We start from the raw sequence: 27,979 nt of genomic DNA on the forward strand, positions 1-27,979 counted from the left end.
CACGGGCGGACGGGGTGTACGCACATGGCCTCCCAGGTGGGTGGAGCTGGGTGAGCTGAGGGGATGGCATCAGACACTGGCCTATTGGCCATTAGGTTGGCACTTGTCACACCCAGAGGCATCTTGGAAGACAGGTCTGGTGACCCGTCAAGGTCTTGAAGGCCCTCCGGTGTGCACTGTTCTGCACACAGGCGGGCCCTGAGTAGGCACTCCACTGATGACAACAGCAAGAAGGTAGCGTCAGGGCATTTTCTAAGGACACGGCCCAACCCTAGCAGGTTCTCAGATCCCATTAAGCCTGCCGTGCATCTTGCTGGAGTCACCTTCAGAATCCCGTCTTGTGCCTCGTTTGTAGACATCACACCACAAGGAAGTCAGCTTAGTAGTTAATCCAGCTCTGGACAAGGGAGTCTTTTAAGATTTTTTAATGTAAAAAGAAAGTAAGAAAGCTACCAAGACGTAAGTGTATTGCTGACCTTCATTTTTATTTAAATATGGTGATCTTCTTTAAGAGAACCAAAACACCCCAAATTTTACACAGCAAAAATATTTTACATAAATGTAAACATGCATGCCTACTTCATAATTAAGCAAAACAGAAGTTTTAGGCAGAAGACCTTAAAAGATTGTTAAAGAAGACAGTAAAACCAAGACATGAGCAACAAAAACACTTAAATCTTGAAGCTTCACTTGGTCATGTCTCCCAGCCTACTGGGTCAGGCCCGAGTTTTGGGAACCCGACCTTCCTTGCCAGAGGGAAAATCAAGTTGGCTGTACCTAATACCAGTCCACAGAATAGACTACTTCTCTTTCAAAACAGTGCAATAAATACCTCACACACACACATCCTACTGAGCCAGCCTCTTCTCATACGGAATTCCCAAGTTTTCCCACCACCAAAGCACGCAGAAATTCACAGGATACACACAGGAAATGCGTCTGCTAGAGAAACGAGTCAGAGTGGCACTGTTACTGATTTTGGTAATTCGCAGAACGTTTACCATGGCCCCCTGGGAAAACCAGTTGTAAGTCTCCACAACCCACAGAATGGCAGACAATAAAGGGGGGGGGGGGGGAGAAGTGGTGTACAATTTTACTAAGTCACAAGATTCAGGGCGTATCTTTAGCTGGGATGCATTTCAGCTGTCTCCAAACACTGGGCCTGGTCTCAGCTCTGCCTGTGCTTTGTGCCGTGAGTGAGCGAGAGTATGTGCTGCCCCGCCTCTCCTCCAGGCCACAGGCACCTCATGTTCACCCCAGCACTCTAGGTCTGGACGAGCTGAGAAAGACAGCCCTGCGTTCCAGGCATTCGCTCAAGAGGACGTGCTCCCGGCCACTCGACGTGGGTGAGGGAACTAGGAAGAAGCCATGAGAACGGCACCTATGGAGTCTGGGGGCAGAGGAAGGGGAGCACCAAGCGGGAGTTCCCGCAGGCTGATGGAGCCCCTGAAAAGTGGGTGGCCCAGGGCGGCAAGAACAAGGAGGCCAGTGTGGCTGGCCCAAGGGTCCTGGTGAAAAGCAGCTTTCGAAGCCCAGTTCTTGAACTCGGGAAGAGATCCCTTCCTTGGTGGGCGCAGAGGGAACCGTGAGTGCCCTGTGCAGGGAGCTCTGCAGCTGTGGAGCGAGGCGTGCAGGGCCAGAGAATAGAGCGGGGGCCCTGGTCCCAGGCCAGCGTGGCCTCTACAAGCCATCATGACCCCACAGGCCCAAGTCCACAGTTCTGTCTACATCCACCAGGGGCTTGGGGAAAAAAGGAAAAAAAACAAAAGAGAGAGGGAGGCTTAAATAAGATTATTTTTAGTTCAAGTTCCTAGAACCTGCCCAAGCTTGAGCAAGTTATACGCAGCAAGACAATTCCCCCATCCGTAACAATTCAAGTCGCCCGCCACTTCCCCAGGGCTCGTCATTACCAAGGAATTAGGAATCAATGACCCATTCTTCATAAGTCACTTCCTACAGCCTATGAAATCCACCACCCCACCAGAGAGGGGCCGCTGACCTCCACTAGCGGTGAGTGCTGTGAGCGGGGAGCTGGACAATGGGTCTCTGGGCCTCACCATGGGTCCAGCCCCTGGGGTCAGTCACCATGTGAATGAAACCAGAGTGGATGCTGTAAGGTGTAAGTCCAACCAAGTCCCTGTCGCAAGCCACTAGCTTCCCTCCTCACAGGTGGGGAGGGAGGGAGCAGAGGAAGAAGCATCTTGTTTTAATGTCTCGAAGGGCACTCAACCAAAGTGGACAGAAATTGCTCAGGACACAGCCGTTCAGACTACTGATCCGGGCCACTCTCTACTAACGATTTAGCACACAGTCATCCAACATGGAAGGTTCACGAGCAACCACACTCAGCCTAAAACTACACGCAGCAAAAGGCAAGCCTGTGACGGTGTTCTAGTTGTCCAGACACCCACCACCTGCCTGGGGGTCAGGGCACAGGGACAGAGAGGCACCACCAGAAACACCACCTTGTCAGGGAGCGTGCTCGCTTCCTTTCGCACAACTCCCAACTAGCCTCGTTTTCGGAAACCAGCGTTGGTCCACCTGCTCGCAGGCTTCTTCCCTGCACCTTGCTTACGCTCCCTCTGGCCACCCTCCCTCGAGGCCACTGGAGGAAGGGCCCTGAGAAAAGACCTATCCAGAGAGGCAGCCCCAAGCCAACCAGGCCACACAAACCAGACCGAAGGCTGCTGGTCTAATTCGTTCGCTCAGCTAACACCTGTAGGGACTGTCTCAATCTAAGTTCAAGCTAGAAGGATCCAACCCTTTTGCCTTTTGGAAATCAGAAAAAGCTCCAAATGTAGATGAACCTCTGGTGCCAGCAAGTGAAACTCCAGGGGAGGCGGGGAAAGGCCAGGAGACCCGTGAGAGCCCAGCTCTCCCACGCGGGAGGCTGCCAGCAGGTTTCTGGACTCTCCCCAGCTGACCTCTCCTCAGGGTCTCAGTCTAGCCCTACACAGGACTGTCGGCGTCAACAAAGTGGTTCTAACGTATTTGCATGTTGCCGCCTGAGCTTCCCTTCCTCGCTCCCTCCCTGCCCGCCCCCACACCCAAGGCTGTTTCACTTCACTGGGCAGACCCAGTGGTGGCTGGTGAGGCTGGGAACCAAGTGGCTGGTGTGGCAGGTCCCAGGCTGAGTAACCGAGACCACTGCAGAGTTGTCTGTGTGGTTCATGACCAAGGTTCACCGGTTGGAAATAGAACTGCTAGTTCTTCTACAGATCTAGTTAAACTCCGAAACACGAGCTTGCTCACAGGGTACATGAGGAAATCACCCGCCACCTCTAAGTTCAGGACTTGAGTGTCTGTGGGCCGCAGGACCCCACACTACGGCCTCAGTCACTGCCACAGTGGCTGCCTCGGGGCAGTGGCCTCCAAGCAAAAGCAGCCCCGTCCTGTAGCATGTTTGTGCACCAGAAAGTAGATCCCGAAAGGCGCGGCTCTAGTCATCGCTGTCACTGCCAGATTCACTCAACTGCAAGTCATTTCCTAGAAAAGAACAAAAAAAACACCAGTCAAACCCAAGTCACAGGCTTCCCACCTCCTCTTCAGGTGGTGGTCATAGCGGTGGTGGCTCTGGTACCAGCCCTGAGAAGGGGCACAATCACAATGCACATCCCCAAAGCACCTGGAGAGCTGGTTAAAATGGGAGACTCTGACCCAGTCTGGAACGAACTGGTCCAAAGCCCTGGTGTTAAATCCCTTAGGAATATCTATTGGATCCAGATTCAAATGGATCCATTTGTTTTGAGGGAGATCTGCTTCTGATCCAGGTGCCCTCTTCCAGGAAAAGAACCCACACCAACTTCACTCTTCCCTTCACCCCAGGGCTTCGCAAATGTGTGGACTTCAGTGTGAGTTGCAGTGTCTCCAGGTGCACAGCTGAGGCCTGTCAGATGTCCCAGCCCCACCCGACCCCAATCTTCCATCCTCCACAAAGGTGTTGATTGAGCCCTGACTGCCCAGAGGCCCCTTGCATCCTTCCCTTCCAACTGTCTCCAAGAACTGGGTTCAAGCCACCAGAGACTTGGCTTTTCCCCCTGCAAACACCCAACTCCCCGTGCAAAGCTAGGTGTGGGTTCCCAGCCAACAGCAGAGCAGGACTCCTGGACTCTGGGACCAGGTAGAAGAACAGAGACTGGAGCCTGAAGTGGTGGTCTCTCCTTGGGGTGACTTTGACCCCTCAGGACATCTCGCCATATCTGGAGACATTTTGGGTTGAAACACATGGGAGGAGGATGACTCACTTTGGGTGGGCATAGGCCAGGCATAATCGTAGGCACCTGACAATGCACAGGACAAGAAAGAAATGTCCTGTCCCGTGTGGGCAAGGCTCAGAGGCTCAGCCCACCTGGGTCAGCTTCCCTACCATCACCGTCCATCTTCCTGAAAGGAAGCCACCCCAAGAAGCCAGCCCCTCCCAAAGACATTGGGTTTTTCACTCTTTTCTGCTTGAAAGGCTAGCACAGTATTATCAGGCTTTCCCCTCACCAGAGGCTGCTCAGTCTCCAAACAAAGCCTACGGGCACAAGCTCCCAAGGCTGCGGGCTCTGTGGAGCCTCGTTCTAGGAGCTGGTCTGTAAAGGCTGGTAGTTCCTGCCCCCAGAGCCAGCTGGTAAATCAGCATCAAAGAGCCTTTGCCATGTCTCAGCATTCTGCAGAAGTCATAAAACCCAACTGAGGACAGGGCGAGTGGAGAAGACAAGGAACGAATCCATAGTGTGGGCTTGCTTCCTTCTCAGCCAGCTCCTTTCGGCCAAGACCCTCCTTATGCCTCAACTGCCTGCAGGCTTACAGGCTGCACGCTAAGAAAGGAGCACTGTGGTGAGGGAGCGGCCACGTACTGAGGGTGTTGATGAGCTGGTTGCTGCCCTGGGGCCGGCTGGTGCCGTTGGCCACGGCGGGCCTGCCGCTGTAGGGCTGCTGGTGTGACGGCTGAGCAGGGGACGCCGGGCCGTGCTCCTCCCCGCCGCTACTGGAGCTGTCCTCGTCGCTGCCCGAGGAGCTCTCTGAGTCCGAGGAGCTGCTGCCACCACTGCTGCTCATCTGCTCGATGATGTCCACCTCGGCCCTCAGCTCTGGGGAGAAACACACGTCAGCTCCAACAGCAAGAAGGAGCACGGACCCTCCCACCCTTAAAAGGACACACACACCCGAGCCAATGAAAGAAAAACGTAACCTCCTCTCCCCAAAGGGGCACGGAGAACATGACACCCCCTCAAGAGAACCACAAAGCGGCCCACTCGACACTGACAGTTCTGTAGAAGTCAGCTTAGTTTCCCTTGTTGTAAGGAGCCCTCGGAGTCCTGTTAAGCACCGAGCTGCTAATGGCAAGATCAGTAGTTCAAACCCACCAGCCACTCTAAGAGAGAAAAATAAGGCTGTCTGCTCCCATAAAGATGTACAGCCTCTGAAACCCAATGTAGGCGGTTTGATCCCTCTATCTACTTAAAAAGCAAGACAAGATCCCTGTCCCCAGTCCCTTTGCACAATCCCAGATTGTGAGATTAAACCCAAGTAAGAGAAAAATGATGGTCAAACATTGAAAACAATATTCGCTCAGGAGCTAGGTCTTGGTGCCTGTTTTGAACCCACCTCAAATGAGCAGTGATAGGTGGGGTACAAGCCGGGGGTTCCCCACGGCCCTGGCACACAGGAAAAGTTCCGTGCCAACAGACGGATTCCAAGGCCCTTGCAGAAGCAGCCCTGGGGGTGGGGAGGTCGGATGCAGGCTCGGCGCTCCTTCCCGGACACAACTGCCCCTGCTGAATGTGCGGCCCCAGAGGCGGGCGAGGTCTTGCCCGGAGCCCTGACTCACTGGGCTTCACTGGCACTGCTGCTTTCGCAAGCACAGGAAGGCGCAGCAAGCCCGGGGCGTGGGGTGGGCTTGGCGTGGAGGGCGCCGGTCCCAGGAGCCCGTGCTCATTCTGCGTGCTAGTGCAAACTGTCTCCTAACGCTGCTGTACACTGCATACAGACCAGGGGTGCTCAGACCTTTTAAACACTGTCACTCAGACCTGATGGAGGGCCGGACTCTACTTTAAAAACAACCATGAACAAATTCCTATGCACACTGCACATATCTTATTTTGAAGTAAAAAAAAGTCGGGGCAAAAACACCCCGCAGGCCGGATAAATGTCCTTGTCTGAGGACCCCTGGCGTCGACCATGGTGGGACTGTCACTGTTGTATGCACTGGGAAGCTGAGAAACCTCGAGATACTCACTGACGGTGCTGCTCTGCGCACACATCCTTGATCACGCCACAGCATGCTACTAGTCCCCGACCCACGGCTGTTTTGGATTTGATTTTGTTTTATAGAAGCTTGCAAACATTCTACCTCTTTTGATGTCATCCAGCTGAGGCTCAGGTGAGGGGTTATCCTTCAAGGGAGAAGTCTTGGGCCCAGCTGGAGGCTTCATGGGAGCTCTGAACGGCATAGGTGGTGGTGGCGGGGGTGGCGGCGGGGGTGGTGGCAGTGGTGGGGCCCGGGTGAGCTGCTGCTCCATTCGGGCCTGGATTTTACTGCTGCCCTCAGCTCTGAAAGCAGGAAACAGAGAGTAAGTTGGAAGACTGAAAACGTCGGTGGGTTCACCAATGTCTGGCAGCAGAGGAGCTGGCGGTCTCTGTGGAACCCTGTGCTCTCCAGACCTGCAATTTACCATCTCATATGAGAACTTCACAAAGCACTCACTGAACGCAGAAGGGACCACACATCACCCCCAGGGAGTCCAGACGAAAACACACTGGCTTCCCCGTGGAGCTGACGTTTTATAGTGAGGTTCAGACAGGCCTACAGGATGCAGTGGAGGAAGAGAACCCACTTTACTAACAGCACCAAATACAACCACCTCCTGATCAAAGGCTCACTTTCAAACCACCCATTACTTATCACTTGCTTTTCTGTCACGCACCAGCTCAAGTAGTCCGTTCCAAATTCAGAAAATCCTATCCCTGAAAAACTGTGCTTGCACATGGACCAGTCCCACACTTCTCAAATGTGTGCGATGAACACAGCGGCTCTGAACTGGCAGGTGAGTGACTGCCCTGTGTCACAGGCTGCCAGGTGAGGGGGGGAAGGGGTATTGCTAGCCCCACCCCGCGAAGGAGCAAGAGAACCGACCACGTGACCAGAAGGTGAAGGACTAACAGGCCCCAGACCCCCCACAGGCTGGGACTGCCGGAGCGGCAAGGAGGTCAGGGCTCTGCTGGACAGGCCAGGGCACCTGGCTGAGGCCCCATCTTCACCACCTCCTGAACTGCGTGCATCACTGCAAGCCTGTGAGAGGACTAGTCACCCTCAGTCGTGTCTAAGATGACTGCATTACAACCCCTCAAAATGTTAAAAGAGCCAAATATCGTGTTTTCCATGTTTCGTTTAAAACTGAGCGGAGACTAACTATGACTACACATAAGGACATATGGTGCCCCAAACCAAACTAACTGCCATGGAGTCCATCTCCTCTTTCAACAGAGGCTCTGGTGGCATGGTGGTTATGCCCCGGGCTGCGATCCGCAAGGTCTGCCGTTTGAAACCACCAGTTCCCTTGAGTAGGAAAGACAGGACTTTCTACTCCTATAGAGTTACAGCCCCGGGAACTCGCAGGGCTAATTCTACCCCATCCTGTAGGGTCGCTATGAGTCGGCATCGACTAGATGTTTAAGACATGTTAAAACCTAAATTTAAAAATTAAAGATGAATGTGCATTTCATTAATTCCTCATAAAGTATCAATCTTAATTGTGTCTAAGCGATTGCATTTGTATTTCTTTTATATTCAATCTGGCACGCTGTTTTGAAGACAAAGTTAGAAGGTACATCGTGCGATAATGAAAAGTGCTTGGAGATGGCTTTAAGGAAAAGGGAGTGGGGAACAGCAGCACCTTCCTAATAGCAACCTGTAGAGGCACAGCACCGGGTACTTACCTGCTCGACTCATGGAGGCTATGCTTATTTTTTGTGCAATGAGCAATACAGGAAAATCCAAAACCAACAACCACGCCCACTGCCACTGACTCAGCCCTGACTCCTAACTCAAACCCTACGCAGACAGATCTTCATCCTCCTGAGGGGCAGCTGGTGGGTTTGAACCGCCACCTTGGGGGGTAACAGCCCAGCACGCCTCCCACAGAATCTCTAGGACTGACTCCCTTTGAACATAGACAAGAATAAGGCTTCAGACTTCACTACCTTAGACCCAGTTGGTTCCTTCTAATTGCAGGCGAAATTCTGACTGTCCAACAAAAGCTAACTGGTCTCAAACCAGACAAACTGCCCATTGGATTGAGTTCACTATTCAAGAAAACAGGCAAAGCTTTGTTTGGGGATTACAGTGATCTCAAACATATCTTGTTAAACACTCACGTTTTCACCCTGGGAATGTACCCTTCAAGGACTATTCTATGCTTGAAGCCCACAAATTTAAACCAGAGCGTCGGGTCAGAGCTGCAGCTCACGGGGCTGCATGGCAGCACAGGCAGTTCACAGCGAACTAACAGCCTAAAGGTGGAGGGTTTAAGCCACGCACGGAGAGAAAGGGCTGGCGGTCTTCTTCCGTAAAGCTGAGATCAGTCCTCAGGAGCAGTTAGTTCTGCTCTTTCACCCACGAACGAGGCCGCCGTGAGTCGGAGGCATGCGCCGGCGGCAGGCTTGGTCTCGGGTGTGGATGGCTGGCCCTGTTGCTCAGGGTTGCCGGGTGGGTTCAAACTGCCCACTTCGCAGTTCGCAGCTAAGTGCAACTGCACCAAGTAAGGAACACATCCTTCGACGTGAACTCTTACCCTTGGGGTGATAAGCTCATCAACAACCATGACTGGTTTAATTATAAAGTACTTTCCATTTCCCCAGCAGTTTTCTTGCATTCAAAGAAAAGATACATTTTACCGACTCATCTTAGATTACACAGATAAACGGTGATCGAACATGTGAAGTAGATCATCACAGTCTTACAACAGAGCTACAGAGATTGCGTGTGCAGTTCGTCCCATACCTCGTTTTCTTGACCTGGATGCTGCTACTGAGCTTCTCCAGCACATACTCGCCCGTGTCGTGGTTAATAATGAGCACACAGTCTTTCTGGTAAGGCCGCTTGTTCCCCTTGAACACAGTCATGGGTGGTGTGGATCCCTGTTTACCACAAAAGGAGGTGATCAACCAAAACATACGAAAAGCACGCCAGCGAGAGAGAGCACAGCTACACAACACACCTTTCACCAGAGCTACTCAAACATGCACAGCGAACGGGGTTCTCGCTCAGCTCCTGGCCAGGCGAATTACAGCAGAGCAAGAATCCATGCTGCGCTACTGGTTCTATCGCAGCAAGGAAGTCACATGAGTGTTTTGAATTAACGCTTTTCTATCGATTGGGAAAATGTTACACATCCTGGAAACACGTGAACCAAGAAAAATAAATTAGCCATATTTGGAGTACACCTGAGGAGGCTGTCACTATGTGAGGGCTCACAAAACGTTCATGGAAAACGGAATTGACGGGGAAGAGATTTTGTCCAGAAACTACAAAGCCAGTCTGTATTCCCTTGTAATCTGTAGTCCAGTGTTGCCCCCTCATGCTAAGTAACCAAAGCCACATTCTCCAAGGACAAGGGATGACCCTGAGAGATTTGTGCTGGGTGCTACTGGGTCAGTTTCAACTCGGTGACTGTGTGTACAACAGAATAAAACAATGATTGTCCATCCTCGCCATCCTCATAACCGCTCCGTGAGAGCCCATTATTATAGCCACTGTGTCAGTCTAGCTCCGAGTCTTCCTCTTGTTCGCCGACCTGCTACTCCAGTGTTCTTCACACCTCCTGATAACGTGTCCCACCACACTCATTTCTAAGGCGAGTTCTAGCAGTCTTTCTCCAAGGCAGGCTTATTTGTGTTCCAGCAGTCCATGGTGCCGTCAATGTCCGTCACCATCACTGTACTTAATACAGTAAGTCACGATTTTCTGACAGCTGCTGCTGCAGGCGTTGACTGTGGTGTGTTAAACGAAAGTGCCGGCAACTTCAAGCTTCTCTCCATCTATCATGGACTCGCTTACTGGTTCCGTCATGATGGTTTTTGCGTTCTCTGTTGAGGTGAACTCTACACTGAGTGTTCGATTTTCACCAGTGAATGCTTCCGCCCTTTGCTTTTTCTGGAAGCAAGTTATGTCACCTGCATCGGGTTAGGTTTTCTTCCAACACTGACGCTGCAGCCTTCTTCACACAGCCTAGCTTCTCAGATTATTTGCTCAGCATACACTTTGAAGAGGAGCGCTAAAGAACACGCGCCTGACACCGTGTTCCTGGTTGAAAACCAGGCAGTATCCCCAATGTTTGAGCAACTGCCTCTTGGTCTGCGTGCAGGTTCTGCATGCTCACAACCGGGTGTTCTGAATTCTCATTTCACACAGTGCTATCCACTTGCTATGGTCCACACAGTCGGGCGCCTTTGCATAGTCAATGAAACACAGGTAAACATGTTTTTGGTGTTCTCTGCCTGCAACCCAGATCCATCTGATTATCAACAACGACATGCCTTGTTCTGTGTCCTCTTCTGAATCCAGCTGGAATTTCTGGCAGCTCCGGTCCATGCACTGCTGCCATGGTTTTCTGAGTTATCTTCAGCATTCGGTCAAGAAGCCCTGGCAGTGGAGTGGATTACAGGCCGGGCTGTAACCTCCTGTGGCTCTTTACTACTGTAAAGCTTTATAGGCTCAGAAACCCCAGGGGCATTTCTACTCCGTCACACAGGATCACTAAGAGCGGTGCTCTGCCCTCACTCCCCCACCAACATGCTACTTGCGTGAGATATTAACGATATCGCTGGATGATTTTTCCATTTTCTGTGGGATCAGTTTTCTTTGGAATGGGCCTATCTATCGATGGCTCTCATTCAGTCAGTTAGCCAAGGGGCCATCATCCCAGGCTATCTGCGTAGAAGAGTAAGCCCCAAACCAAACCCACCGCCACCAAGCTCATTCCAACTCAGTGACCCTTACATAGGTTCCCGAGGCTACAGATCTTTATAGGAATAGATTGCCTCTTCTTTCTCCCAAAGAGTGGCTGAGGGGTGTGAGCCATAGCCTTGCAGTTAGCAGCCCAAGGCTTCCCTAACAGCCCAGAGGGCACGGATGACTAATGCGTGCATGTGCCCCGTCTCTCCCGTCTAACTGCTCAGGGTCAGGGGTCAGCACACTTTAAGAAGAGCCAATCCTGTCCTTCACAACAATTTAACAACTATTCAAGAGCCACAAATAGATTCTTATAAACCCACGGAATCACCATGATCTGAATGATGTCCTTTAAATCTTTTCCATTTTATTTCTGAGCCACATGTACGTACCCAAAGAGCCGCTTATGGCTCTGGAGCAATTTGCGGATCTCCCAAGGGCCCAAACCCAAAACCTCACAGCAGCCTCCTTGCCCTGCCCCAGCTATCGCCCCTGTCCGGCTCACCCCTTGGCTTTTCGGATCCAGAACTTAAGAGAGCTGGCCTCTCATCTTCCTGCCTTTCCTCCCTGTAATTTCTCAGCCTTCAGATCTACTCAAAGGTCACTTCCTTAGGGATGCCTTCCTCAACTGGTTACAACAAAGTGCTTTTCCCCCTTCGGATTTATTTCAACTCTTATTCATAGGGTGAGAACTGTCTGTTTGCAGTTCAGTTCTCAGTACCTCGGAGTGAGCCAGCACACAGTAGGTGTCCAGTCTTTGTTTAAAAGGGAACACAGCCGATACTCCTTTGCTTATAATCAAGATCAGCTTGACTCCGGTAAACAATTTAGAGTTGGATGGGGCCTTGGGGACCATTTTCCAGCCTTTGCATTTTACACTTGGGAACCTAAGGGCCAAAGGGAGGTGATGTCATCTGCCCCAGGCAACGAGGCGGGGAATTATTCCCCCCCAGCAGAAAGCACTCCAGGTCTCAGGTGCAGAGCCATTCTTCTCATCCTACCTCCGCCTTCAGGACCCTACATACCAGGGCAGGGACGCATACTCATTGAGTGTTCTGCCTCACCCTTCAGGCAGGGGTTCACAAAGGGCTTTCTCTGTGACGGTTCTCCACCCACCTATTATGTGGGCTCTTTATCTCTAGGTCAGTGGTCCCCAGGTGCATAGCTGAGACCATCAGCCCGACCCCCAGCATGACTACCCTGTCCACCTGGAGGGCCATTGCTCCCTCTCAGCAGGCATGGGCCAAGGGCTTCTTTCTCTTCAGAAAGGCTTGGAAGGAAGAGATGTCTGTGGAAAAGGAAGATTAGCAATCCAGAGGAACCCTGGGTACTCGGCAGCCGACTGGTGGGAGGAGGAGCAAGGTGCCAAAGAACCATTTATAACCCAGCATCTGGAAGCTTGAATCTCATCGCCACCCTCCCAAACTCCTTTCCTCTTGCATTGGCACTTGAGAAATCTCAAATGTTTTCACAGTTGGAAAGCTTAGTTACAGTAACGAAATACAAGGGTTCACGATGATGCTCTAGTAAAACAACAACGCAGTAAACTTACAGGGATGTGTGGCAATGTAATTGTGACTTCATCTCCTTTGCCCACCTGAAGCTCTCCTTCACAGGAAGTGTCTATAGATGCTGGCTTAAAATCATCTAAAGGGAAAGGAGAAAGCATTTACCCACTACTAAGTTACTTATGCCAAGGGCTTCCAGCACATTCGGATTGAAGGACCTTCCATTTCTACTCAGCTAGCAACAAATACAAACTTGACAACACATGCAGAGTGTAACAGTGAGCCCCTATGGACAATCACACAAGATTTCGTAAATGACTAATTCAAGGACAGGGGGAAGCTAGAATTCACACGACATTTTATTGAGCAGAGATACTTTGTTCTCCTAAGTGGCAGATGGAAATTAATGTCGTAATTATTGCAGCAATTCTATGGACGACGTGAAAAATCTTCCTCCATTTTTAACTCACACCTGCAGAAACATCTTCAGGGCAGGTGCATAAGCCAGTCGTCTCACTTAAATCCCACGTGGCCCTCCCCGCCCCCCATGAAACATCAACCAAGGTAAGTGGTCAGGAAAGGCTGTTGGGTTCACACCCTCCTCTCCTCTCTGAGAGCAGGGCGCGTGCGGCCAGGAAGTCAAGTAATGGCCGGCAAGTGACCACGCTCAGAAGGAACTTCTTTATGGAACACGCCCTCGGCCCTCGCTCCTCTGACAAAAACAAGTCCTGACCAGCGTTAGCATCACCAAGACAGGAAGCCAGGAGCTGCTGGTGTGAATCACAAAGGGGCGCCCAGTCAGCCGGTTTCTTCGCCAATCTATACCAGGACGTGGCGTGGCCGTCTCCTCCCTCCAGAGTCTATAATCACGCAGGGAAAGGGTCCAGCGTGACGACTCTTGGGGCCTTCCTGACGCCCGGGGCTCCCTGTCGATTCCAAACGTGGACCGAGCTTTAGTTTTATGCCAGGATCACAGATTCCGCTTTCGCCCACCAAGTCGACGAAAGAGGCGGGCGCCCCAGGGCGCGGGGAGGAGAGGGGGTGAAAGGCAGGCGCGGGGTGGGGTGGGGGCAGAACCGAGATGGCAAGGAGCAAAGGCTGAAGGAAGAACGGGGGCGAAGAGGATGCGGGGTGTGGATGGGGGAGGGGGTCTTAAAGGAGCTGCGGGGGATGGGGAAGAACTCGGGGGGGGGGGATCCTAAGTGGGGTCACGTCCTTTACGGAACGGACCGAGAGTGGTGGGGAATGGCTTAAAAGCTGGTTAGAGAAAAATTATTTTTTCTTTTTTAAAAAAAGGTCAAAGGCGTTCCGAAAAGAGTTTGGGGTTCGGGGGGGCAAAAGAAGTTGGAAGTGAGGAAGAGTTTGACTTGCAAAGAGCGGCGAGAAGGAAAAAGCCGAAGCTCCGGAGGGCTTCGGGGAGCGAGAGAAGGTGGGGGTGGGGTGTCCTTGGACTTGGGGAGCCCGAGGAACGAATGAAGTCGCGGCCGGCCGGGGAGAGGGCGCAGGGGAAGCCGCGGGAGCGGACTTACAGCGAATGGTGTGGAAAGAGGCCCGCGGCCGCTTCTCGAAGCTCTCCCCGAGCCGCAGGCAGTGCTCCTCGCGGTCCAGCAGCGGGTTCACGGTGCCGTTCATGGCCCCGCGCGGGCCTCGCGCCCAGCCCGGCGCCCGGCGGGAGCAATCGCCGCCCGAGCTTCCGGCGCCGGCGTCCGGGAGAGCAGTGCCCCCGCGACAGCGCTCCGGGGCACTCGGAGAACGCGGCCGGCGCCCGCCCGGGGCCGGAACCAAGTCGCCTGCTCCGCGGCGGGGAGGGGGCCGACTCTGAGGAAGTAAGGCCGCGAGACTTCCGGCGTCGCGGGGGGACTTCTGGGCTCGTGGCGGAAGCCGTGGGGGCGGTGCCATGGCAACGGAAGCCCGTTCCGGGAATCCGCCCGCCCGGGCCGAGCTCGCGTTCTGGCGGCTGCTCCCCAGCGCTGCCGGGCGAACCCCGGAACCGAGAAAGGTAGATCCCCGATCGGACAGCCGGGGTGGGCCCGCGGGGGCCTAGTTTATACGGAGGGAGTCGCTGCAGAGGCGGAGCCCTGGTGGCGTAGTGGTCATGCGTTGGACCTTGTGGTCAGCCGTTTGAAACCACCAGGCGCCCTTGGGAGACAGACAGGGCTTTCTACTCCCAGAAAGGGTTACCGTCTCGGGAACTCCCTGGGGCTTTCTTCCCGCGTTCTGTAGGGTCGCCGAGTGAGAATGTGACTCGTTCGCAGGAAAAAAAAATCATTAGAGGCATACTAAGGACCCCCCCCCCATCAAGGGGGGACGGAGAAACAGTGGGAAGCGACGCCCCCACCCCGTAGACTACCGCCCCTTGACTGTGCAGGGACCTCGACCGAACTCCTGACCAAACGGAGCCTCCGGGAAACTGGACCACCTTTCCGGCCACCTATTGAGCATTCGCCTCCAGTCCGTGCCGCGTTGGCTCTTAGGATTGTTTTTCACATCACGCCCTTTACGGACGATGAAAATTAATGAGCATTTCTCCGCCCAAGGTTCCTCGGTCATTTAGAGGGGAGAGGGAGTTCCAATAAACTCTAAAGATTCGCGCTAAGAGTTGACGCATTGTGCTTCCAATGAGGAGTTCGGGCATGAGACAGCCCTGGCCACTGAATGTAAGCGTCTGGAAGTTAGGGGCTGTTGTGTGTCTGTTTTGAATGGCATCTCGTCCCTCCCAGGATGCGTGTTGCAATCCTAACTCCTGTGCCCGTGGGAGCGCCCTGCTGGCACAGTGGCCGCCAGAGCACTAGAGTGCTCAGGACAGACCCCATCAGCGGCTCCTGTGCTCTAGGGCAGTGGTTCTCAACCTTCCTAATGCCGAGACCCTTTAATCCAGTTCGTGTTGTGGTCACACCCCCACCCCTACCCCCCCACCCCCGCCAACCATAAAATTATTTTTTTTGCTACTTCATCACTGTCATTTTGCTACCATTTTGAATCGGGTGACCCCTGTAAAGGGTCGTTTGACCTTCTACCCCCCAATCCCTGGGTCGCGACCCACAGGTTGAGAACCGTGGCTCTAGGGTCTCTGGCAGTGGGCTCTGCGCCCTAGTGGTGCAGTGGTTATATGTTGGGCTGCTAACCGCAAAATCAGCCATTTGAAAGCACCAGTTGCTCCCCGTAGAGACTGAGGGTCTTGGAAACCCACACGGGGAGTTCTACCCTGTCCTCCAGGGTCACTGTGGGTCAGAATTGACTCGATCACAGTTGAGTGTATTGATGGCAGTGAGGTTTTTGCCTGTGAATGTCCATTTTGGAAGAGGGTCTTCTTAGTTACTGTTCATGAGGCCATACCAGGGTAAGCATATCCTAAATCTAATCTCTTCTGCTGAATCCTGAGGAGCTGGCAGGAGATAGACCAGGCTGGGGGAGATAATGTCTTGCAAAGACTTCTTTGTGACCTCACCTACAGAGACAGAATGTTGTGTTTGGTGGATAGGACCTGACTCTTTAAAGGACTCTTCACCAGAATCTCATCTCCCCCCCACCCTCCTTACAGACGCACCCCATTCTGCCCGAGCTGGAGCCTTATGTGGGGAGACATATCCAAAAAGGTGTGTGTCCGCAGTGTTGGCGTGCAGTTCTCAGGCAGGGAAGAGGTGGAGACGCCCCAGCAGTGCCAAGTGTGTGACTGTCAACTTCTGAAATGGCATCTGGACCAAGGACAAGGCTGCAGGCAAGGATTCTCAGCTCTGAGGAAGAGGAGAAGCTGCAAAGAGACCAGGCCTTGGTGTCTGACTTTAAACAACAGAAACTAGAAAAAGAAGCCCAGAAGAACTGGGACCTGTTTTACAAAAGAAACAGTACGAATTTCTTCAAAGACAGGCACTGGACCACCAGAGAGTTTGAAGAGCTGAGATCATGCCGGGATGTAAGCCAACCTTACAACCTTATCTGAGCCGTTCTCCATTTAGAGTGGATGGACAAGGTTTCATTCCTGTGTGGGAGGGGAAGCCTATTAAAATGCCTTGGACCCAGGGAGAGAAGCATATTGTTTGGTCTCAAGTTGTTTCTAATTCACAGGAGAGGGAACTTTAATGAGCGTTTCTTATTTCCTTAAAATTAGAAGCATTGTATCCACACTGAGTTGGCTTTAGTGGCAAATTAAGAAGAATAATAGTTGGTGCTAATGAACACTTAATCATGCCCTTTTCTAAGAACTCTACATGTGTTCTCTCATTTAAACCCTATAATCATATCACTAACGTAGGTACGACTATCCCCATTTGCAGGTGAAGTTGGGACACCATGCTAATTCAAGGATTTCCCGAGGATGGGGCTGGGGCAGAGCCATGGAGGGGGTGGCAAATGGAGAAACGGGTCTCACTGGCAGCACGTTAGCCCCAGAGTGTGTTCTGCTGGCCATCGTGCAATCGCAGTGTTTGCTCCCCCCCCCCCCCAACTGTCCAGTGTTTGAGTAGTTAGAGGGCAAGTGAGCTTCCAGGTGTAACCTTGTCCACTCATGTCCCAGCCCTGCTAGTTTGGCTTGTTTCCTCACCCTGCAGATGGAGTTGTGTTGTAACTGAGTTCTCTTCCCCAGTTTGCAGAGCAAAAGTTGGCAGTGCTTGAAGCTGGTTGTGGGGTTGGGAACTGCTTATTCCCACTTTTAGAAGACGATCTGAATATATTTGCCTATGCCTGCGATTTTTCTCCCAGAGCGGTGGAGCACGTGAAGGTTGGTGCCCCAGCCCCGTCTTCTGTCTCGCTTCTGCTTCGGTAGACGTGCCTGTCCCCTCGCTACCCGTCCTGCTGCTCCAGAGTGAGCCAGCTGTTGGCCTGGTGGGATTTTCTCTTCTTTTCTTTTTAAAAACGAGTGTGATTGCCATATACTCCACATAGTTGCCGTCCTCATTTTCAAAACATCTGCGTTCTTGTTGAGCCCTTGGCATCAGCTCTTCATTTTCTCCCCTCCCTCCCCGACTCCCTCCCTCATGAATCCTTGATAATTTATAAATTATTATTATTTTGTCATATTTTACATTGTCCGACATCTCCCTTCACCCACTTTTCTGTTGTCTATCCCCCAGGGAGAGGGTTATGTGTAGATCCTTGTAATCAGTTCCCTCTTCTCCCCTACCTTCCCTCTACCCTCCCAGCATCGCCACTCTCAGCACTGGTCCTGAAGGGATCATCTGCCCTGGATTCCCTGTGTTTCCAGTTCCTCTCTGTACCGGTGTCCATCCTCTGGTCTAGCCAGATTTGTAAGGTAGAATCAGGATCATGATAGTGGGGGGTGGGTGTGCGTGGGAAGCATTAAAGAACTAGAGGATAGTTGTATATGTTGCAACACTGCACCCTGACTGAGTCTTCTCTTCCCTGAGACCCTTCTGTAAGGGGGTATCTAGTTGCCTATAGATGGACTTTGGGTCGCCACTCCACACCCTCCTCATTCACAATGATAAGTTTTTGTTCTTTGGTACCTGCTACGTGATCCCATCAACACCTCATGATCATATAGGCTGGTATGCTTCTTCCATGTGGACTTTGTTGCTTCTGAGCTAGATGGCCACTTGTTTAACTTCAAGCCTTTAAGACCCCAGATGCTGTATCTTGCAGTAGCCGGGCACCATCAGCTTTCTTCCCCACATTTGCTTATTCACCAATCATGTCGGGAAGGTGAGCATCATGGAATGCCGGTTTAATAGAACAAAGTGTTCTTGCATTGAGGGAGTACTTGAGTAGAGGCCTAATGTCCATCTGCTGCCTTAACACTAAGCCTATAAATATATGCACATAGACTATTTCCCCGTCATATATAAATATATTTACATATGTACATGCCTAGTTCTTTCCTCTATTTCCTTTTACTTTCCTCTTGTCCCACTATCATGCTCAGCCTTCATTTCAGTTTCAGTAATTCCTCTTGGTTACATTGCCCCTGATCAAGCCCTACCAGGCCTCTTACACTCTTCTTGCCACCGATTTTGGATCACTTGTTACTCCCTTGTCCCTGGGTTTGAAGCGGTGTTAAGTTTCCCGTGTCTGTACGTTATATGTACATAGACAGCCACGCCGCTTTACTTAGGAGGCAGTAAAGTCTGGTAATTTCACTGTTAGTAAGCTAGTTTTGATAACTGTCTGATTCATTCATTACAAAATATCAGCCTTGTGCTCTTAGCAAAAAAGTTAGCAACAGGTAAACATCAACCTTAGATGGTTTTAGTACTGGTTGGACTTTTTAAAATAAAAGTTAATATTGTACTAAAACTTGCTTTCCTTCTATCTCGATTATGTCTTGCACAGTTCTTCATGTTGGTACATATTGATTGACCACACTTTTGTTTCCCTGTTGTATTCTGTATACTGGGCACGTCATGCTCTATTCCACACTTTCAATGGCGCTAAAGTGACTATCTGTTATATGATGAACACATGTTCCCCAAACACATGTGTTTCTCTGTGGTGAATGATGTAAGAGTGCAGTTCCTTGGATTAAAAACAAACCCACCAACAAAAAGCACATTGGGATTTTAATAGCTAATGCTGAATTGCCTTTGAAAAGGTCTTACCAATTTGTAATATTTTTACCAATAAAATAGAAGTACCTTTTTCATTGCCACAATATGTGTTATTCTCGGTCTTATTTTTCCCAATTTCATGGGAAAAAGTTATGTCTTCATATTTTAACTTGTTCTTCTCTGCTTACCAGGGCGGTTGAAGACTCCTGTCATATACAAAGAAGCATTAGTTTTACCTCCTACGTGAATCTCAGTATTTAACAAGTTCAACCAATATTGAGAGCCTAATATCTGCCAGTCACAGTTGTAAACACCAAGATTAAGCAGCAAACAGAAACACATCCCCACCCACGTGGAGCTTATATTATAGGAGTACCCTTTCCCATTGTGCTATGTGGTTTCTCTCCAATTATAATGTTGGAATGCCACACTCATTAATATTTTTCTTTTGAGGAGCTAAGGTTTTTGTCTCCAACATTGTTTCAGAGTGTTTTACTCCAAGCACTGAGACCTAATCACCTATCTATCAGAACCCTGGTGGCAGAGTGCTTACAAGGGGGCTGCTAACTATAAGGTCCAGCTACTCTGTGGGAGGAAGAGCAGGCTTTCTGCCTCCTAAAAACTCACACGGGATAGGTCCTTTTGAGTCGGCATTGACATCGTGGCAGTGAGAAGTGAGAACTGGATGTTTCTATTATTTGGGTTATTCTATTTTTAATCTGAGAAAGTTCAGATCTCATTTCTCCAAATATTTTTCTGGTCCCCTATTCATGTTCTCATTCTCTCTCTCTCTCTCTCTCTCTCGCTCTCTCTCGCTCTCGCTCTTGCTCTTGCTCTTGCTCTCGCTCTCTCGCTCTCTCTCGCATTCTTAGTTTTCTTTGTGACATTTGAATTCATTTATGTGTTATCATCTGATACTGCCCCATAGCTCTTGGCTGCTTAATTTTTGTTTTTACTTTTTCCTCTTGCATTTTCAGTTTGTATAATTTCTGTTGCTCTGTCTTCAAGCTCAGTGATTATTACCTAGACTCTGTTGATCTGCTAATTAACTCATTAAAAACATTCTTTATTTCTGTAACTATATATTTTGTTTTTATTATGCCTGTCATTTCCACCTATTTCCTATTGCCTGTGTGTCTGCTGAAATGATCTAATCGTGCATGTTGTCTACTTTTCTTAGAGCCTTTAAATATCTGAATCACTGCTTTTTACGTGTCTAGTGTGATAGTTCAGGGGAGAGTTGAGGCTTTCTGTTCCCATAAAGATGTACGGCCTCGGACACCCTCAGGGCCACTTCTACTCTGCTGAGTCGGAACCACCTCCATGGCGGTGAGTTTTCATAGTTCTAACATCTCTGTCGGATCTGAGTCCTGTTTTTTTTCGCTTCAGATTGGGTTTTTCTTGTATTTTGATATACCTGGCACTTTTTGTCAGACGTCTTTTTGTTTGTCAAACTCAACATTTTCAAAGAACATTATTTTAATCCCTTGAGGATGCTCGGGCATGGGGTAAATCAAAACAGTCCATAATTCTATGGGGGGAAATGTTCAAACTTACTGCCATTGAGTCAATTCCGACTCGTAGCAACACAGTAGTCCTGCCCTGTAGGCTTCCAAGACTCACTGTATGGGAATGGAAAGCCTCGTTCTCCCAAGGAGTGGCTTGGTGGTTTCAAACTGCCCTTGTGATGGCATAGCCACCCACAACCACGTGTAGCCATGACGCCAGGGCTCCTGCAGGGCAGCATGAGGGAGGTGCAAGCACCCGTCAGAAGTGTAACGACGGAGATGAAGGGTAGGTCGAGAAACAGTAGCCTCATGTTTGAGTGTGTTTTAGTAAAGCTGTCTGTGGTTCCATAGCAATACTTTTTGACATATCCTTGTTACGGGCACATCTCAGTGAGAGAAAGTCAGAAGCACTTCTCAGAAGATTGGGGCTCATGCTGGGCAGTGGTTCAAAAGAGGAGTAAGGACGCGACCACTTGTGGGTCATCGCCTCCAAAATGATATGCTTCTAAATGGTTCAGGTTTGATAGATGGGTGAAGTGATTTACTGAACGGAACCCTTACCTCTTGTCATATGGGGGGGGGGGGGTTGAAAACGTTTTTGGTAAGATGGCATTATAAGATGATGGAATTTTCCACCCTTTTGAGGCCCCTGGTAAATATGGCCCGTTTGGTCTAGAAGAGTGGTGTGGTCCTCGGCGCTCCCAGGAACAGAGTGAGTGCGCAGGCCCGTGCAGCGGCACACGGGGGAGGATGGCCCCTCCTTTTGATGCTGCCTTTTTCTACATGGACGTGGCTGCCGGGTTAAAACGGCGTGTCCTGTTCCCTCTCTAGAAAAACCCTTCCTATGACTCAGAACGATGCAAGGTGTTCCAGTGTGATCTGACTGCCGATGACCTTCTGGAGCACGTGCCCGCCGAGTCTGTGGACGCTGTCCTGTTGATCTTTGTCCTCTCAGCTATTCACCCTGACAAGATGCACCGCGTCTTACACAACGTGTACCAGGTGAGCCAGCTGGGGGGTGCACGTGATCACCGGCTGTATCGGTCTTCCTGCCCCGTTAGAGCCACGGCTTCCCGCCATTCTCACCAGGTAGGCTGTGCCATCAGTGCCCGGAAAGAGCATGAAACGCGCCCCCCCCCAACATCTGCCTTGTGCAGTGGCCGTGCTGCTCTGACAAGCATGGCCAGTTCATTATTGAGAGGATAGTGCCCACATCAGAGATTTCTGAGACGCGTATAAAGTGCGGGCCCAACACCAAGAACATGGTGCGTGCCTTGAAAAGTCAGTCATGCTTGTGTGGCTGTTGTCACTCCCACCGCGTTGCTCTTGGAGGAGGGAGAAACTGGTGGCCACCAGGTGGCTGCTGTAGCAGGCCCGAAATCAAGCTTCGCACATAGTCTAGGGAGCCGCCCCCTCAGCTCCGTCTCTGAGACTCAGTGTCCTTGTCTGTCACGTGGGAGCTCCTCCCACAAAGTCACGGTGCGATGCAGGTGAGGTGATACGTGTGTAAGGGTGTTTGAACAGCCACAGAAATAAGTGTTCTCGTGTACATTAACAGTCGGCAACTGTCACTGTATGTCAAAAGTAAGCATCCAGGAACCCTGATGTACACCGCTGTTGCTTCATCACGCTGACTGAAGGCCAAGGCCTTTCTTTGTGTGGCCGAGCAGCGGCTCCCTTTCGTGCAGCGCCACACGCGCAATGCGGAGCAAACGTTTGCAGACAGCTGGGAAATGTCTTTTGTGTTTTCTCCCAGGTGGGTTCCCATGCCCCTCATGAAACAGCGCGTTGTTCAGTACTGTGTTATCAGGGCGATAACTCAGCTTCCTTTTTGTAGAAAATAAAGTGCTTTCTAGTCACATTCCAAACTTTATGATGTATGTGATTATAAAGCCACGCACACCTGGCACAAACAAGCTTGGGACCAAACCCAAGTGATGCCTGGTGAGGGTGCAGTCCTCAGGAGTGGGGAGGTGGTCCTGCTGTGTGCAGGTGCATGATCTAGAAAGACAGGACCTTGAAGGTTCAGTGAGTTCCTGGGCTTGAGGCCTCTGCCTTTCGGGGGGAGAGCAGAACATTCCACAAGGTCGAAAAGGTGAGGTGCTGGTTCAAAGTGCTTTATTGTACTCAGAGCTATATATTCAAAATACAACCCTGGCCTTAGTTATTGTAAAGTAAATAGTGTGGTAGAAGTTTTAAGGCACCAGAAACCCATTAGATAATTAATTTTTTCCTGTGGAAATACACACATTACCAGACAGGTTGTAGCTGAAATCATGAAACCTTATAAAGAGTCAATATGCGTCAAAATCGACTCAGTGGTAGCGGACCTCTAAAAGAATCTGTTGTGCCAGACCTGTACTAGACTGTGTGGTTTGGTTGAAGGACAGTAAACAAAATGTATCTGGACAGAAATGCCACCTATAGCCCGACATCGATGCTCTTTTATTTGAGCAGTACAATTGCAATGCGTATTCCGATAGGTGTTGAGACGCATGGCAAGTGGCTTCTAAAGTCAGAAAAGAACACAGGCCCAAGAATAGCCAAAACACTCCTGTAAAAGAATGAGCTGGCAGAGGGTACCAAGTGACCAGTGGAGTACAAGGGGAGTTTTCCTACTCCATACACACACACACACACACACACACTGCAACTTGTACTGTGGAGATGGCACTGAGGACAGCTGGGAAAGGAAGAGCTGGAGCCACTGGTTATCCATGTGGGGAAATAAGTTTGATTCAAAGTGCAAATGCTGTAGAAAAATAAAGGATCCATGGTGACGTAGCGGGTTACAATTTGAGCTGCTAACCGCAAGGTCGGCAGTTTGAAACCACCAGCCCCTCTGTGGGCGTCTGATTAATCTTTCTACTCCCGTGAAGAGTGACAGTCTCGGAAACCCACAGGGACAGTTCTTGCCTGCCCTCGGCGGCGGCTGTGAGTCAGCTTCGCCTCCATGGCAGGTGGTTTGAGTAGAAAGTTTCTTTTCAGGCAAATTAAAGGCAAAAAACTTAAAACTTTTAGAAGAAAATGTAGGAGAAACTCTGTGAGCTCATTTTATGGGAAAACATTCTCTCAAAGACTCAAAGCGTTCTAAACATAAAAGTGATTAATTGAGTTTCAAATCTTCTAAAGAAACTGAAAAGGCAAGATGGGAAAGAATTTACAGTCCATACAGCACTAACAAAAGATGATTGATACCCTGAATATATAAAGCATTCCTGTGTATCATTAGGAATGGGCTGATGTGACTAGTCACAGCCGAAGCCCAGGTGTGGTGCAGTAACATCGGAGGCGACAGCCTCGGTAGTCTGGGAAACACAAAAGGAACCACAGTGAGACCCCGCGAGGAACAAAATCAACCTGTCTGACGGCCCAGTCCTGACAGATGAGGGTGGGGCTACTGAGAGGGCGCTGCGTTCCCACTGCAGCCGCTGCCACGCTGAAGGAGCATGCGCTCAGCTAAGTGCAAGGACATGGGCTGCATTTTGAAAGAAACTGCTGAAGGCAGTGTGACCCCGCCCCCACCCTGCTCTCCCCAAAAGACAGTGGACAGTGAACTGATAGCACAGTCCAGGTTGGCGCATCTCGAGGGCAGGGCTTTGAGCTACTCCTGTCTGTTCACCCCCATTCTGGTCCGTTGAACCCCTTCTCCAAATTTCTTTAAAGGCCAAAAGAAAAACTAGCATTACACGGGCAAACACTATTGGAGTCAGTTAGAAAATTTGTTGTAAGACTGATCTATAATATGAGAAATAAGTATACCTTTACTAATACACTATTAAGATCTAGTGGTAAGTCAAACAAATACCATGCTTTTGAAGTAGTGGTGAATGCTAATCATCTAGAGCTATACCACAGTCTGGAAATATCTGTGACTTAGTGAGAAAATGCTTTGTTGTTAATACTTATAAATGAAGGCATGCTAAAGGTTGTGAAGTTAAAGGTGTAACTATTTTTCTACCTAAGTTCACACACAGCTGCTGTCAGTTGATCCAGTCTCTTAGCAACCCGGTAGGGTTCCCAAGGCAGCAAATCCTTACTGGGCAGATAGCTTCAGCTCTCTCCCAAGGAGTGGCTGGTGGGTTTGAATCACTGACCTTGCGGTTAGCAATCCACAGCTTCCTCACAGAGCCTCCAGAGCTGGTGGTTTTAAACTGCTGGTCTGTGGTTAGCAGCCCAACTTGTAACCCACTACCCCACCAGGGCTTCTTCTGGAATAGAATGGTGAACTGAAAATAAACCGCATTTACCGTCGGACGACCTAGACTTCACTCTTCCCTGATGCACCTTGTCTGCCTTGAGACCTCAGGCAAGTCCTTAAGATTCTTTGTTATTGTAAAGTAGGTATAATCAATCTCCTCTCGACTCGAGGTGCAGACATGAAGGAACGTCACATTGGAAAATGCTGGTAAATGATGCAGCACCATGGTCAGAGGCACTAGTCTCCCGCTTACTGTTTTACAGACCAGGAAGCTAACTCAGAGGGACGACATTACTTCTGGTCGCTCAGCTCGTTAGTGGGAGAACAGAGTTGACTCAAGACTTCCAAATTCCGGAGTGAGTGTTCTGTCTCCCGTCCATGCCACCTTGCCCTTCTTCTAAAGGAAGGCTTCTAAGAAGATTTCAGAATGTTCTCTTCTCCATAAGTCACGTTTTTAAAACTTAGATTTCTGAGCAAAGTAAAATGTTTTTTTCCTCATGAGACTCTTCACTGAGTACCGTTAAAATGCCCGCTGGCAAGTTTTGTGGATGAGTTCATGATCTGTTTGGAAAGTTGGAGTGTGCAGCAAACGATGCAGTAGCACTGATAGCACAGCACCTGCCATGTGTACTCGTGTCGAAGCCGAGTTTTTTAGCACATTTTAAAGCAGTTTTTGTGGTAAAATTAGGTGCCTCAGCTGATAATTGAGTTGGCTTATACTCGAGTATATAAGATACTTTTTTTAACATTCTGTTTTGAATTGGGCTACAAAACAAATCAGTTTTCCACTCAACCGTGCATACATGTCTTTGTCCTTGATTTCATGTCATTGGTTGCAGTCCCCACAGTGTGCCACACTTCTGCCCGGGTTTCCTCTTTCCATCCTGCCTTCTTTCCTCACCCTGCCGGCCTCCTGAACTTGGTCTTTGAGTGTCTCAAAGGATTGGTTATTCCGAGGAAGTGAGACCCTCCTTGTGTGAAAGCCTCCCCATTATTTGACTGAAATGGGAGCCACATTGGTTTGTCTAGGGGGTGATGACAATAACTGGCATGTGTCCATCTGAAAGTAAATATTTTAAAAATCATCTTGTGGATGAGATGGGTCAGAATGAGAAGATTTCAGATCAGTCCCTCCTTTGAAGTTCCCTGTCATTGATAGGTCACACAATTTGAAAGAATTTTCCTATCACAAATAAGTGCCACTTTGTCTACTACTTTTCATTTTGAAAAGCTCACAGGGTGTATTTGGCTGTGTAAGATCAGAGCTGTTAAATACTGTGTACTGCTAATCTTGCCTTGGAGCCTTGGAGACTCGTCTCTTCTGACAGGGAACTTGGAAAGGCTCAGCTGGGGAGGCACCACTTGGTGCTCTCACAGACCCCTTTGCTAAACCACTGCCATCTTCATACCCAGGTCCCCCTCCCTTGTGAGCCTGCCTCTCGTCAGTGGTGTGAAGGGGCCGCCCCTGCTGCAGAGTGAGATGTTTTGCCCATAGTTGTTGTGAGTCCTGAATCTCCAACTCAGTAGCTACCTGATGATCCTCAAGCAAATCATGCAGCTTCTTAGCGTGTCCCTTTCCTTGTCGCACAGGAAGATATCAATAATGCTTCTTCCTGCCTGCTTGCGAAGATTCGGGGACACATGTCTGGTGAACTGTGGAGTGCTAGGCGTGCATCAGCTGCTAGCACCGTGAAGAGCTAAGCAAACAGGGAAACCAGACCCGAGATTCAGACTGAGGAACGGCAGCCCAAATCAGCGAAAAGCAGACTTTCTGATAGCTTTTTAAAAGAGGTGGTTTGGTATGGTATCATAGGCCAGGGGAAGGTCGTAAAGGGCTGGAGGAACATTTTGCCACATAGAGGTCCTGAGATGTCCTTGAGCAAGGTCGCTACGTTCTCATTTAGCTGTGACACTGCTCCTCTGAAGATGCCTAGAAGGTATCCTGTGTGGTTACTGAGTTCCTGCCCGTGTGTTTGTGCTGCTGGCCTCCAAGTTGAGCTGACTGCTGTGAAACAGAACCGAGTGATGCCCCATGAGGTCCTTCCCGTGTACGTGGGCATGGGCACAGACAGCCCCCGGGCTGTGGATGGACCCTGCTCCTGAGGCTGTTTTTACACTTGAATCGGTAGTTCCCCACCGTTCCCATCTAACCTCACATGTTTCTCCGAGTCTCAAGTGGGTCGTGTACGTTTCTGTGCATAGCCAACATTCCACAGTGGCAGGAACGATGAGAAAAGCAGCACAGTAATAATCGGGGTGATGCTGCTGCCCCGAGGCACGGCACAGAGTAGGACCCGTGTGTCATTACGAGCCATTCACTTCCCCTCAATGCCGTAGCTTGTAACTGTAGGTTGTGGCACCGGATGCTCATGACCCAGCGACTGCCTGCGTTTCAGTCGCCCCGTTCATAATTCTCACAATTTCTAGGTTACTGTAATCTCTAAGTTCATCAGATTTTTAAAAGATGCAATAAGCTCTATTAGACTCAAGCTCTCCATGGTAACCAGCAGCCTGCTTTTGTCTTGTAGGTACTAAAACCAGGCAAATGCGTCTTGTTCCGTGACTATGGGCTGTACGATCATGCTATGCTGAGGTTTAAAGCCGGCAGCAAGCTTGGAGAAAACTTTTACGTCAGACAGGATGGAACCAGGTCATACTTTTTCACTGATGGTAAGATGAATGGAACCTCGCCTTAAAATTCTGTCTGCTGTCTCTCCAGCTCTTTAAACTGCCACTGCTGGTGTTGGCAGCTGTCCTGGAGCTCCCGTGCCTGAGTCCCTGGAGCCAGTTCTCCAGCTGAGCCTCTGGGGCAACAGACATGAGCCCTGCACTGGTGCGCTCACAAGCCCCCACTTGTGACAATGTCAGGGCGTCGGGGGGGGGGGGGGGGGGGGGGAGGGGCAGGCCCTGCCTTGCTGAGACCTGCGCTGGATGAAGGGGGAAGGTGGGAGGCCAGAGGGCAGAGTAGGTGCGGCCCCTGCCCCTCCTCTCGACATAGATGTCAGGCCATGATTAAGCCATGAACACTGTTGACCTGTGTCCTGCAGAATTCCTGGCCCGACTCTTTGCGGACACCGGCTATGAAGAAGTGGTGAACGAGTACGTGTTCCGGGAGACTGTGAATAAAAAAGAAGGCCTGTGTGTACCCAGAGTTTTCCTCCAGAGCAAATTCCGGAAGCCTCCCAAGAGCCCAGCACCCTCTTCCCATGACCCTGACCCCCTGGGCACACAGCCTGACACAGGGGAAAGTTTAAAATCTTTTTTTTAACTTTGCATATTTTTATATTTGAGTGTGTCTAATTTTTTGCATTAAAAAGTGTGTGTAC

The 27,979-nt window shown here is 50.3% G+C and overlaps 2 protein-coding genes across 6 annotated transcripts; one reads left to right on the top strand and one right to left on the bottom strand.

The window, feature by feature from the left end:
* Positions 1-464: 464 nt before the first annotated feature.
* Positions 465-14,358, bottom strand: EAF1 (ELL associated factor 1). Its single transcript, XM_075547193.1, has 6 exons — positions 13,974-14,358; positions 12,489-12,583; positions 8,987-9,123; positions 6,338-6,537; positions 4,842-5,075; positions 465-3,486 (listed from the first exon to the last, which is right to left on the bottom strand). Exons 1-6 carry the CDS (start codon positions 14,341-14,343, stop codon positions 3,440-3,442), a joined length of 1,083 nt encoding a protein of 360 aa, XP_075403308.1. The 5' UTR covers positions 14,344-14,358; the 3' UTR covers positions 465-3,439.
* On the top strand, positions 14,341-27,979 carry METTL6 (methyltransferase 6, tRNA N3-cytidine). 5 transcript variants are annotated; one of them, XR_012784019.1, is made up of 7 exons: positions 14,341-14,443; positions 15,986-16,357; positions 17,027-17,161; positions 21,284-21,454; positions 24,917-25,009; positions 26,244-26,301; positions 27,182-27,247. XR_012784019.1 is itself a non-coding variant. In XM_075547195.1 (7 exons), the coding sequence occupies exons 3-7, from the start codon at positions 16,133-16,135 to the stop codon at positions 27,919-27,921; spliced, it is 894 nt and encodes a 297-aa protein (XP_075403310.1). In that variant the 5' UTR covers positions 14,351-14,443; positions 14,982-15,101; positions 15,986-16,132; the 3' UTR covers positions 27,922-27,979. The 5 variants fall into 5 exon arrangements, 4 of the variants coding, with proteins under 4 accessions (XP_075403309.1, XP_075403312.1, XP_075403311.1 ...); XM_075547195.1 differs by lacking the exons at positions 24,917-25,009; positions 26,244-26,301 and adding exons at positions 14,982-15,101; positions 27,701-27,979 and having other exon boundaries at positions 14,351-14,443; positions 27,182-27,323; XM_075547194.1 differs by lacking the exons at positions 24,917-25,009; positions 26,244-26,301 and adding an exon at positions 27,701-27,979 and having other exon boundaries at positions 27,182-27,323.

This window comes from Tenrec ecaudatus, chromosome 4, assembly GCF_050624435.1.
Source record: "Tenrec ecaudatus isolate mTenEca1 chromosome 4, mTenEca1.hap1, whole genome shotgun sequence".
NCBI lineage: Eukaryota > Metazoa > Chordata > Mammalia > Afrosoricida > Tenrecidae > Tenrec > Tenrec ecaudatus.

Bases quoted from the DNA above. Each gene is read 5' to 3' on its own strand.
- EAF1 (XM_075547193.1), bottom strand. From the start codon at position 14,343: ATGGCACCGCCCCCACGGCTTCCGCCACGAGCCCAGAAGTCCCCCCGC. The intron at 9,124-12,488 runs GTAAGTTTACTG...TGTGGTAAACAG, and splicing joins TTACATTGCCACACATCCCT to GGATCCACACCACCCATGAC. The intron at 5,076-6,337 runs GTAGAATGTTTG...GTTTCTCCCCAG, and splicing joins GCTGGATGACATCAAAAGAG to AGCTGAGGGCCGAGGTGGAC.
- METTL6 (XM_075547194.1), top strand. From the start codon at position 16,133: ATGGCATCTGGACCAAGGACAAGGCTGCAGGCAAGGATTCTCAGCTCT. The intron at 16,358-17,026 runs GTAAGCCAACCT...TCTCTTCCCCAG, and splicing joins AGCTGAGATCATGCCGGGAT to TTTGCAGAGCAAAAGTTGGC. The intron at 27,324-27,700 runs GTAAGATGAATG...TGTGTCCTGCAG, and splicing joins GTCATACTTTTTCACTGATG to AATTCCTGGCCCGACTCTTT.